The sequence below is a fragment of the Mesoplodon mirus genome, assembly GCF_964341445.2.
Source record: "Mesoplodon mirus genome assembly, chromosome: 19".
NCBI lineage: Eukaryota > Metazoa > Chordata > Mammalia > Artiodactyla > Ziphiidae > Mesoplodon > Mesoplodon mirus.
In genome coordinates this window covers 48,812,074-48,824,788 of record NC_138995.1, presented here as the reverse complement: position 1 = coordinate 48,824,788, position 12,715 = coordinate 48,812,074, and the positions used below count along the sequence as shown (strand labels likewise).

Genomic DNA, 12,715 nt, shown 5'->3' with positions numbered 1-12,715 from the left:
GAATAAGATAGTGGAGAAGTACAAAGGGAATTCAAGTGCATTCGTAATAATATTTTCCTGTTAAAAATAAAAGGTAGGGCTTCCCTGGTGGCACAGTGGTTGGGAGTCTGCCTGCCGATGCAGGGGACGCGGGTTTGTGCCCCGGTCCGGGAGGATCCTGCATGCCGCGGAGTGGCTGGGCCGGTGGGCCGTGGCCGCTGAGCCTGCGCGTCTGGAGCCTGTGCTCCGCAACGGAAGAGGCCACAGCAGTGAGAGGCCCGCGTACCGCAAAAAAAAAAAAATAAATAAATAAATAATAAATAAAAAAATAAAAAGTAAAAAGTATGAGGGCTTCCCTGGTGGCGCAGTGGTTAAGAATCCACCTGCCGATGCAGGGGACACAGGTTTGAGCCCTGATCCAGGAAGATCCCACATGCCGCGGAGCAAATAAGCCCGTGCGCCAGAACTACTGAGCCTGCGCTCTACAGCCCGCAAGCCACAACTACTGAAGCCCACAAGCCACAACTACTGAAGCCCGCGTGCCTAGAGCCCGTGCTCTGCAACAAGAGAAGCCCCCGCACCGCAAGGAAGAGTAGCCCCAGCTCGCCGCAACTAGAGAAAGCCCACGTGCAGCAACAAAGACCCAACGCAGCCAAAAATAATAAATAAATAAAATAAATAAATTTATTAAAAAATAAAAAAAATAAAATGCCAACAAGAAATGTGTCATCACCTACTACATCCCCACCTAGCTACCTGGCTGACCACTTACCCTCCATATACCCTCCAGCCTCTTCTCCCTGGTCCTTCTTCCTAGAAGATTTGATGCACTTCTTGTCGGAGGCCAGGCCCTTCCCCTGAGCTCCTGCACACCTCCATCACGGCCCCTCAAACCTGTTTTTGTAAGACTTTTCTCCTAGGAGGCTGTGAGTAGAGGCTACTACCTCAGTGCCTGCACATGCCTGGCATGAAGTGGGCATTTACAAAGACATTCACTGTTAAATGAATGAACAAGCTAATGACAGCAGCTGAAAACTCACACTTCTACATAAAATGGCTCTTTTAAGAACCAACAGGTAAAGGTCCTGTGGAGCCTCTCCTATCTGAACAAAGGGCACCAATCTCCCCAAAGTCAGGGTTACCTCAGCAGCCCCCCGCCAGGACCGCACAGCTTCCTCCAGTTCTGGTGTGTGGCCCATGCCAGATAAGCTGCCACCACTGCTGCTGTTCTTTTTTTCTGGCACAACAACCTCGGCAAAGCAGGAGTGAGCCACTGGCTGGACCTTCTGTAACGCCTGGGTCAAAAACTGGAAATGGACCTGCACCACTGTCAAGAAGCATCGCCCCAACACCTGTGGAAACAAAAGAGCCAGGGATTTTAAGGCTGTGGGTTGCTACTGCATGACCGCAATCAATTCTCAACTATCGATTTGAGTAGAGGTAACAATTAACTGGAAATCTGAAATCATACAAAGTTAAAAAGTCACCATGCTTTAGAAGGATCTGCCTTTGTTCTCACGTTTGGACCTGGGTGGCCTGATACCTAGAAATCAAGATGTTTGAACCAAATAGCAAGCCCCAAGGTTCGCATGGGCCTTCCCATTTCCCATCTAGCCTCCCTCCACTCCTGTTCTCCACTCCCCTCATCTGGACTCTGGCTCACACCAACCCTGGTTGTCTTTGAGCTCCTGCTGAACCAGAGCAACCCACAATTCCAATTCTGTCCACACAGTATTCAGAGGGCAGAGTAAAAGCCAGGTGATTAAAAATCCAAAAGGTCAGTTTGACTATAAGAAGACATTCCATTGGAAATGGAATCCAAAGATACAGGTTATGTTGGTAACAGTGTTATTAACATAGTTATTACATAGTTATTAACATAGCTGTATGTCATATTTCCAGTCTTACAAAACAAAGCTCACAGACCTGTCTTCTAGGAGTCAACAAAACATACTGGTAAGTCCATTTGTCAGAACAGTAGAAACCCACTCACCTGATACGTATTAGTAGTTGGTTGATGCAGTAGTCCATTAAAGTAGAAAATTCATTTTAAAAACTACCATATACATGCTATGTTAATATATACTATGAATATGTAATTATAATATATGTACTAAAAATATACTACATACCATAAACATTTTAAGATACAAATGTGCCTTTATCTGCCAACCTCTGGCACTGGCTAAAGCTGTTCTCTGACATTACTTGTCGTTCCCCACTTGCTTTCTTTTTTTTTTTTTTTTTTTTTTTTTTTTTTGCGGTATGCGGGCCTCTCACTGTTGTGGCCTCCCCCGTTGCGGAGCACAGGCTCCGGACGCGCAGGCCCAGCGGCCATGGCTCACGGGCCCAGCCGCTCCGCGGCATATGGGATCCTCCCAGACCGGGGCACGAACCCGTATCCCCTGCATCGGCAGGCGGACTCTCAACCACTGCGCCACCAGGGAGGCCCCCCACTTGCTTTCTTGTGTTAACTCCAGCTACAAGGTGTTCTCTATGATTTCCTACTTCTTTTTTCTTTAAAAGACAGCAAGAATTTGCTGCTTGCAAAGCAACTTGAGCAGACACTTTCCAGATTATTGACATGTCCCCCTAATCTTTTACAGTTGTTTTAGCCATACCAAATTCAACAACAGTAACAACAAAACCTTTTTGTAACTCCTTTATCGTGTTCCATAACATTCAAAACATTTTTAATGGAAGGTATTTCATATTTCATTGGCCTATACAGTGGATTACTTACTAACAAAAAATTACTTATTTTATTGAGTTTGTAATCCAACTGGAGCATAGCTGAGAGGGCCCACTAGCTGCCAGCTCTCAGGGCGCTGCCTTGGGGAGGTGGTGAAGGTTTCCACTGCCTTTCACAAGGAACTAAAATCCAACCCCACTGCCCACACTTTGGCCCAGTCCTGTCCCTTGGAGAAGCCAAAACTAAGACTCAACCTTGGACCTATCACCTCCCAGCACACATTTCAGATGCTGCCCTTTTCCACCCGCACTGGGCAGAGCTCTTCTTCCTGGAGAAAGAGAGTCAGGCAAGCTCCCAGTGGTGACACTTACTCCCTCTGAATTATTTTCCCCTGTGGAAATCACCAGGACAAAACTAAAGCAAACACACAAAACTCATACCAAAGCATCCTCCTTCTATAGGGAACCATCAGAAATACAGGCTGAATTCCCACTCAAACAAACCTCCTGGGTCTCTACTCACATCTCCCTCAAAGCTCCTCCCCATCAAAGATGGGGCAGAGTGAGCCACACAGAATAAGCAGACCTAGCAACCTAGGGACTTGTGCCACAAACAGAAAAAAGAGTATTCAATTAGCATTGTACATAATATCAGCCAGCCTGAATGAAACACTCAGCATGTACTTCACCTATGCTAAAGATTTCACACTGATTATCTCATTTAATCCTAGGAACAACCATATGAGGTCATTTCCATTTCACAAACAATAAGACTAAGGCACAGAAAGGTTATGAAACTTTGTCAAGGGGACACAACTGGATGTGGCAGAGGGGTCACTTGACTCAAGTGTCTATGCCCTTAGCCATTGTGCTCCCCTGCCTTCAACAGGCTCTACACACCTGGAGACAGCTGTGGGCTGGCAGCACTGAGACCAGACACAGGACAGCAGCTCGACCTTAACTGGCTTAGGCCAGAATGATATGGTGTCCTGACGCTCCACACAGAGCAAAGCCAGGAGGAGGAGCGAAGCTGGGTCCTCAGGCACACACACTCTCCCTCCTCCTCCTTCCTTAGCCTCTTGGCAGGCTGTGGCTGAGGGAGGAGGAGGGAGAAGTGGAGATGCCATGTGCCATTTGCTCTAGGCTCATATTCTTTCAGCTTCTGACAGATACAACTCAGTCATTCATTCTTTCAACAGATGTGTAATTTGTGAATGCCTGATACGTACAAAGCACAAAAAGCCAGAAGATACTACAAGAAAGACAGCAAACAAGTCACTGTCCTTGTGAGGGTTACCTTCTAATGGTGGGGAACAGGTAAGTATATATGCGAAGTCAGGGGCTACTGGAGAATGAACACTAAGGAGTGAGGTGGGAAGGAAAAGGCTCTCTGAGGAAAAGACCAAGGGAACAGATGGAGTAATCCCTCTCCCTTTGAAAGGAAAATTCTGAGAAAGGCCTCTGAAGGCCTGATGCAGGGTCCTGGGCCCAGAACAGGACATTCTCTGATAATGCTGGTCGATGCTAGGCTGGGGGTTGGGGAGGGTCCTCTTGTTGTTAGGGGTAGAATGGTGGAAGGAGGATGCTTCTGTTGCAGGAGTAAATGGAGGGAGAGATGGTAGACAGTTTTAAAAGGCGGACATTTGGAATACTGTCTCCACCACTTATTACATGCTTGACCTTGGATGAGTTATTTAATCTAAATTTCTTCCGTGTATAGAAGAAATGATGCAAACAAGAGCTCAGCATTTCCCTCCCCCACTCATGAGGTATGTAGCACACATTTGGGTTGTGACAAAATATTTGTATTGCAAACAATTCATTAAAAGCCAATCAAACCAATGGTTACACCCTGGACCTTGGGAAAGCTTTTTTATTTATTTATTTTTTGGCTGCGCCACACGCGGCATACAGGATCTTAGTTCCCCAACTAGGGATCGAACCCATGCCCCCTGCAGTGGATGCATGGAGTCTTAACCACTGGACTAACAGGGAAGTCCCTGGAAAAGCTATCTAAAAAATATCTATTCTACAAGTTTACCTAAACTAACAGATGTATAAACACCACCTTTTCCAGATAGAGGACAAAGCTCAATCCCCAGCCTGCCTCTGACCCCCTTTTCTCTACAGTATCTCCTGTCTTAGCCCAGCTTCCCTCCTGTAACAGACTCCATCCTCTCCATCACAGGGATGAGCCAGTCCTTGGGGTCTTCCTGAGAAACCTGGAAAGAAATAGAGACTCTAAAGTTATGAACTTGGAAGCATGTGACCCAAGGGCTGAGGACAGCTACTTTCTCTTTCACAGGGAGAACGTTTCCTAGACTGCAGGATCCAATGAAGCTGCAGAACAGATGTGGCAAGCTGGTGGACAAATGAGTGGACTGGTCAAAGAGAGAGACATTTTAAATGTCAATGAGTTTAAATTGTCAGTGGAGCTACAGAGTTCCACGTCTATCAACCTGGAACTTCCAGAGTTCCAGCTATCATTTACTGAGTGCTTAACCCATACCAAGCACTTGACGTGCAGTGAAGTGACTCGGGGGTGATAGCAATTCATCCATTTTATAGATGACAATGAGGCTTAGAGAAAAAAAGAAACTTGCTCCAGTGTCAAGCAGTAATAAGTGGTGCAGTACAGATCTGATGCCAAGTCTGTCTGACTCCAAAAACTGTGTTCTAACCATCAGGCTATGCTATCTTCATATGACAAGATCCAGGATGTAGTCACGACAGTGACTAAGGATACCAAGAAGGGGAGAGGAACCCTGTGCAGGAACCCTGATGTCTCCCAAACAGTGTAAGGCCCTAGTGTCAGCCCAGTTCCCTGGGCTGGAAACGGACACTGAGAGGCACGGCTCAGTCTTCTCTAACTGTGGGAAAGGTACTGCGACAAGAGTAAAAAGTGGGGTAGCCTGTGGCACTTCAGTGTGGCATGAGTCTTAAAGTTCATGATCTGTACAGCAGACTGCTAAGACTGTCTGCAAACAGCAATGATAAACTGGGAGAGGACACACAGGGCTTGGGAAAAGAAGCAGCTTCTCTTACCTCTAGAGGAATTCCAAACCCCAAAACACCTGTTCAGGCCTTCAGCACATCAGTCCCATTCAATAATTATGAAGAAAGCAATCAGATTTAATCTTACCCTTGACATTTGCATTAGTAAAAAAAATATCCATTCATCCCAAGGCATCCCAAGTTGATGGAATCTGGGGCAATAAGAGGCTGTTATCAGACTTTCATTAAGAGAAACATTTTGGTGTGACTTAAGTTCCTCATAAAGGCCCAATTCCTGAATATAGACAATAAGCGACCTTGCCACTTCTGCCTCCAAATATCCATGGAGCATTCTGGATTACTATAAACAGCCATTGAGGATCTACTGAAATGAAACCTTGTTTTCTGGGAATCCCTGATGGCAGCGGAAAAGGGTACACGTTCACTTTCCCATTCCCCTATAAATGTACCACATGTGCTGCTAAGGGGGTTATGTTCATGAATATAACTAGGAAACCTTTTCTTTTTGGTGATTTTTATATTTTATTAATTAAAACCAACTTTAGTTTAAGGTCATCCTATTTTGAACCCTAAAAGACCACTCTTTCTACACCAGCATAGTCAACTCTACCTTGCTAGAATTTTTTCACAATTTTAGTTACTCCTCTTCTAGGGCCAGGGCCTGACTCAGCCCTCACTATATCTGCACGTGCTGAAATCACGAAGTGCCCAACTCCACCCCACCTGCCACACACCTTGTGATTTTCACATCAATATACACAATGGCTAAGTTCATTTTTTGCTCAACGCCACTGAACAATTCGTCTTTCTCACATCCCTGCAGAGTGAAGAACAAGTAAAAGTGTCACATATACCATACTGTCAAACATTTCCAGGGGCTCTAGCATTTACTTCTGATCAGTTTAAAAGTCGGGAATGAATGAAATGAAGTTGATCCGGATTGGCTGCTTTCATTAGAAATTCCAAACTCATTCAGTCATTTCTCTCTCTTCAAAACTTACTTGTACCTTAAACATTACAGTTGGTTCCACGTGTTCCCAATCTTTTATTCTTATGATAATTCCGGAGTTATTACATAATGACCTAACCAACAGACCAGAATGTGATACAAAGACCTAAATGTGCCTCCAGAGAAATACAGAATGCAGTAGACCATGCCTGGACTATGGAAAGTACCTTATGGAGATTAAATTATGGCATAAAAATGTAAAAAACAAGCTTACTGAAACTAACATGTATAGTCTGACCTAAAAACTGATTAACAGTGAGTGCTTAAATATTAAAAAAAAAAAAAAGCAACTAACAAAACAGTAATCTCTTTGCAGTCAGTATTAACCTAGAGCACAAAGAAGCTGCCATGCTATGTACGGAAGAAAGAACTAGTGAGGACAGAAAGCTAACACGTCCCCAAGGGTAGATGAGCCATCACCAAATGTTAATCATTCAGACAAGATTACATTCTGCCCCTGGACATGCTGCTTTACTGCTGGTAAAAATATCAACAGACACAGTTTCTGAACTCCTATTTCATGGGCCAAACACTGTGGTGCACAAAACCTTTTACACCAGTAATACATATTCATTGCAAATAAATTACAGGGAAAAGATCAGCTAAATAAAGAAATAAACAGTATCAAATATTACTAAATAGATATAACCACTGATTACATGTTTCTGATACAGCCTACATTTGTACCTGTAGGTTTTTTTTGTAAAACTAGATCATGTTGTATGTTATTTTATAGCCTGCTTTCCAAAATAAAATATGTCAAAAATTTATTACATGCAACACACATAGGAAGTTATTTATTTATTTATCACCGCACTGCTCGGCTTGCAAGATCTTAGTTCCCCGTACAGGGATCTAAACCTGTGCCCCTTCAGTGGAAGCACAGAGTCCTAACAACTGGACTGCCAGGGAATTCCCAGGAAGTTGTATATTTCCGCTACATTGCTATCAATCGTAGTAACTAACAGGATAATTATAAACTATCATCCAGGACATGAAAAAGTGAAAGGCCAGTGAGGGGAACTAAGTCTATGGTAGACAAAGGAGGAAGGGTTGTTATTGTTCAATAGGTACAGAGTTTCAGTTTGGGAAGATGAAAAAGTTCTGCAGATGGCTAGTGGTGGATGGTTGCAAAAAATATGAATGTACTTAATGCCACTGAACTGTACACTTAAAAATAGTTAAGATGGCAAAATTTATGTTATGTATAATTTACCACACACACAAAAAAGTACAAGTGCTTCTAGTCACCCCCTCTGCTACCATTCTATTCCAAGCTACAATCATCTCTTGCTTGGATTACTATAACAGCCTCTTAACTGACCTTCCTGCTTCCTTTCAATTAGGATTAGTTTTATCTACACATAACAACAACAAGAAATGCAGTGGTTTAAATAAGAGCAACGTTTACTTCTTTCTAAGGTAAAAATAAATCTAGGGTTAGGCAGTCCAGAGCTGGGATGGAGGCTCCTGGGTATCACAAGGAGCCCAGTTCCCATCTTTCTGCTCTTCATCCTCACATAAGGCTTATGTACTGGAACTACCTCATAGTTCTAAATGGTTAAATGACCTTCAGCCATTCTGCCTGCATTCTAGATAGTAAAAAACTGGGGGGGGGGGGGCGGGAGAAGGTAGCACCCTTTTTCCCTCTAAGGAAACTTCCCAGCAGTCTCATCCAAAACCTCTGGTTACATCTTCACGAACCAGAACTTAATTCAAGTGACCACTCCTAGCTGTAAGGGAAGCTGGGAAGTATAGTCCCTTTTCCATGCATAATATTCCTGAAAAAACAAAAACAAACAAAAAACCCTCCATAGTTTTTGTTGTTGTTGTTTTCTGGCTATGCCATGGCAGCTTGTGCGATCTTGGTTCCCCGACGAGGGAGTGAACCCAGGGCCCCGGCAGTGAAAGCACCGAGTCCTAACCACTGGACCGCCAGGGAATTCCCCAGAGTTTTGTTATTAAGGAAGAAGGTGACACTAGATGTTGGGACGCAACTAGCAGAGTCTCCTCTCTCCCCTAGAGGCTACTTTCCACACAGGAAGTCTTATAAAACAAAAGTCAGATTATTTCACTCCCCTGCTCAAAGTCTTCCAATGGCTTTCCATTACAATCAGAAGAAAATCCTCATCTGTCCTACAATACCTTACATGATCTGGCCCCTGACTAGTCTCTGAACTTATTATTTCCTATCCTACCTCTCTCTACTCTTGCCACACCGACCTTCTTGCTATTCCTCAAAAACTGTGAGCACAGCTCCAGTCTCAAGTTTTTGCACCAGCCAGTTCCCACTACCTCAGGGTTTCTCAACATCATGACTACTGACATTGGGGGCCAGAGAATTCTCTGTTGTGGAGGGCTGTCCTATGCAGCGTAGGATGTTGCTAGCAGCATCCCTGCTCTCTACTCGCTAGATTCCAGCAGCACTGGTTGGGAGATGCAGCCACCACAACCCCTCAGATTATACTGTTTCGAATAAAATGTCAAATCCTTACTGGTAAACAAACAAACAAAAAACAAAAATTAAAATTAAAAAACAGTAGAGAAATCTCTTCCTCCTAGGGTGACTTTTGGGCTGCAGAAGAGCTGCAACAGAGCTCAAATGTGGCAGTCAACAGGAGCTTTTGAGTATCCAGGCATCTGTTTTGCTGCAGGACTAAAACATAACCTGAAGGGCTACAAGGAAGAGATATATCAAGACTCTACCTTCTCCAAATCAATTTGAATTAAAAATCAAAAATCTAAGAGCTTTATGCTGCAAACTTCTGCCTTTCATGATCTGGGGTCTGAGTCTGGTCACCTAATGTTCTGTACTTCATGCAGAAACACCATCTGGCCATGGGTGTTTATGTGTGGGGTAGGGGGGATGGGATATTGATCAGAGGCAGAAAGAGAAACTGAGATCCTAAAAGATGACAAAAATTGTCCCCTAAATACATAGTGAGTCACTGAATTTCTGATTCCCTAACATGCAAGTCCAGTATCTTTTACTCTATCGTACCTCCTCCTTCAAAGCACCGCGGGTCCTCTGGTGTAACACTCGAGTTCTTCTAAATGAGTAAGATTCCTCTCACTCTAGCCCTAGCATGAAAAAAAAATGCCATTTTTCTGACAATCAAAGATACTTCCAGACATTGCCAAGTGCCCTCTGAGGGAGAGCCCACCCTGACCCCATTTGCAAATGAACCACTACCCTACCTGGAGCATCCTTCCCCCTGGAATCGTACAACTATCGCTCTGACAGGCATTGCTCAAATGTCCCATCCTCAGAGAGGCCTTTCTTCTACCTCTCTTTCTTCATCATTCTTTATTTCTCTTCATAGCACCTCTCACTACCTGACATTATGTTTGTATGTGCCATTTATTTTTTCTCTGTTTCCCTACCTAGGAGTTGAGTTGGATGTGGACAGGGTCTTTGTTTTGCTCTCTGTTGCATTCTCATTGCCTGGCACACAGTAGACAATCCTTCTACACATGTTTGTTGAAAGAAGAAAAGAAAGCAGTTGCTACTCTCCAAACAAAAGCACCAAACCAGGCCAAGAGCAGCATGGTGACTGCAGAGCTGAGGGCAGGACATCATGATGTCAGCATCTATGCGCAAATGACAACTCATTCTCCCCCCCGAACACTTCCTGCTTTCTTTCCCTGGACAGCTCTTCTGCAGCCTGCCCACAGACACCAGCTGCAACCTTGAGCTTACTTTGAGGGTGATATCACCAACAGGCATGGGGGAGATCACGACTCTTCTGGAGAGAGAAAGTCCATAAACCACGCAAGGCTTTCCTGCAAATACTCATCCATTGAATGAAGAATCAGGTATAACATTTGTTACGCCTTGGAACTGTATGCTTATTCTTTCAAACCGAGAACAAATATAATAATTAACGGGTATGCTGTTGAGGGAATAAAGGGTATACATAATGGAGTAAAAAGATGTATTTTCTGGATATGTTTGCATATGCATGTCTGTTGCTATCTGCACAGATACATAGAACAATTAATAGTGGTTCTGTCTGGAACTGGGATGGAGCTGGAAGAGAGAAGCATTACCTTTGCAGAAGGGACTTAGGCCATTCAGAAGTGTTTGAATTTTTTACCTAAGCGTGCATCATATATAAGAAAAACTAATTTGTTAAAATTAATAATCAATAGTAATACATCCAAAGTATTCCCACTAAAATGAGGACCAAAACAAAGATGCTCATTCTTAACACTGACTGTTTGATACATTAAAACCTATGATCAGGGAGTTCCCTGGTGGCCTAGTGGTTAGGATTCCGGGCTTTCACTGCCATGGACCAGGTTCAATCCCTGGTTGGGGAAGGTCCTGCAAGGTGCAGCCAAAAAACTTTAAAAATAAATAAATAAAAATTAAAAATAAAACCTATTGTCAACACAACAAGATATATAACTACTGGAAGGGAGGAGATACATGTAGATGACATGACCACATATACAAAAATAAACCAATTGAAACATTAGAATTACTGAATCCAGTCGCATGGCAGGAGACAAGACAAAAATATAAAAATCAGTGGTGCTTCTATGTTATAGAAAAAACTTTAAAATATAATTTCATTCATGATAGCGACTAAAATAAAGATTACGTAAGAATGTTAAGAATATACATAGCCACTAGAAAGGAAATTATGGAACTTTACTAAGAGACATAACAAAAGGCCTCATAGAAGACATAATAAACTGCTAAGATCCTGAAAACAAAACAATTTAGCAGGTGTATCCAGGATCATAAATATGTTCCCCATCACATCCTTTGACACGCACCAGCTGGCATTTGCAGTGTGGCCTCCCCAACATCTAGTCCCGTGGCTTTGGAAGCAGCCCTCAGGGAACCACTCCCCTTGCACTCTCAGTCTGGTGGTACCCCAGCCCCAGGAGTGGGCACACAAGTCAGGCCTGACCAGTCAGTGCGTTAGTTTAACCTTTCTGTCCACAAGGTCCAAGGACAGGCAAGTGACCCAAGCCAAGTCAACCAGACTCAGTTCTAGAACTTTAGTCAGAACCTGGAGGAAAGCAGAGGTGCTCTTTCTGCTGAGTTGTTGGCAACTCTGGCATGGAGACAGTCTGAGTCTGTTCAGCACTGTGTGAGCCCCTGGATCCAGCCATGCCCAAAGAGCTAACTTTCTTCGGTTTCATGGAGTCAATACATTGTTTTGTTGAGAGGCAGTACAGTGCTACGGTCAAGAATTGGTACTCTATTATAGAGTCAGACTGCCTCAGTCTAAAGTCTGGATCTGCCATGAGGCTTTTTTTTTTTTTGGCGGTATGCGGGCCTCTCACTGTTGTGGCCTCTCCCGTTGCGGAGCACAGGCTCCGGACGCGCAGGCTCAGCGGCCATGGCTCACGGGCCCAGCCGCTCCGCGGCATGTGGGATCTTCCCAGACCGGGGCACGAACCCGTGTCCCCTGCATTGGCAAGCGGACTCTCAACCACTGTGCCACCAGGGAAGCCCTGCCATGAGGCTTTTGATAAGCTGTTTAACCTCTCCACACCTGTTTCTTCATCAATAAAATGGGAATATGAATATTACCTAACTTACAAGGTTATTAACAGAATTCAGTGAGTTAATGTGTACAGTCTCAGAACAGCGCATAGCATAAGTACTATGTAACTACCAGCTTCTTTTTGCTTTTATTGTTGTCTAAGCTGTTTTGAGTTTGGTTTCTGTCACTCGTAGCCATAGTATTTTTTTTAAAAAAACATATCAAATCATATCAGTCAAAATCCCCCTTTAGGACTTCCCTGGTAGCGCAGTGGTTAAGAATCCGCCTGCCAATGCAGGGGACACGGGTTCGAGCCCTGGTCTGGGAAGACCCCACACGCCGTGGAGCAACTAAGCCTAACTGCCACAACTACTGAGCCTGTGCTCTAGAGCCCGCGCACCACAACTACTGAGCCCACACACTGCAACTACTGAAGCCCGTGCGTCTAGAGCCCGTGCTCCAGAACAACAGAAGCCACTGCAATGAGAAGCCCATGCACCACAACCAAGAGTAGCCC

General features: G+C 44.1%; 1 protein-coding gene across 2 annotated transcripts in view; it reads right to left on the bottom strand.

Annotated features, from left to right (window-relative positions):
• Positions 1-12,715, bottom strand: part of GARRE1 (granule associated Rac and RHOG effector 1) — an 81,191-nt gene that overhangs the window by 26,256 nt on the left and 42,220 nt on the right. For both annotated transcript variants that reach the window (XM_082605818.1, XM_082605819.1), the window contains one exon: positions 1,122-1,331. In XM_082605818.1, coding sequence (XP_082461944.1) covers positions 1,122-1,331 — 210 coding nt within the window. The remainder of the gene's footprint in view (positions 1-1,121; positions 1,332-12,715) is intronic.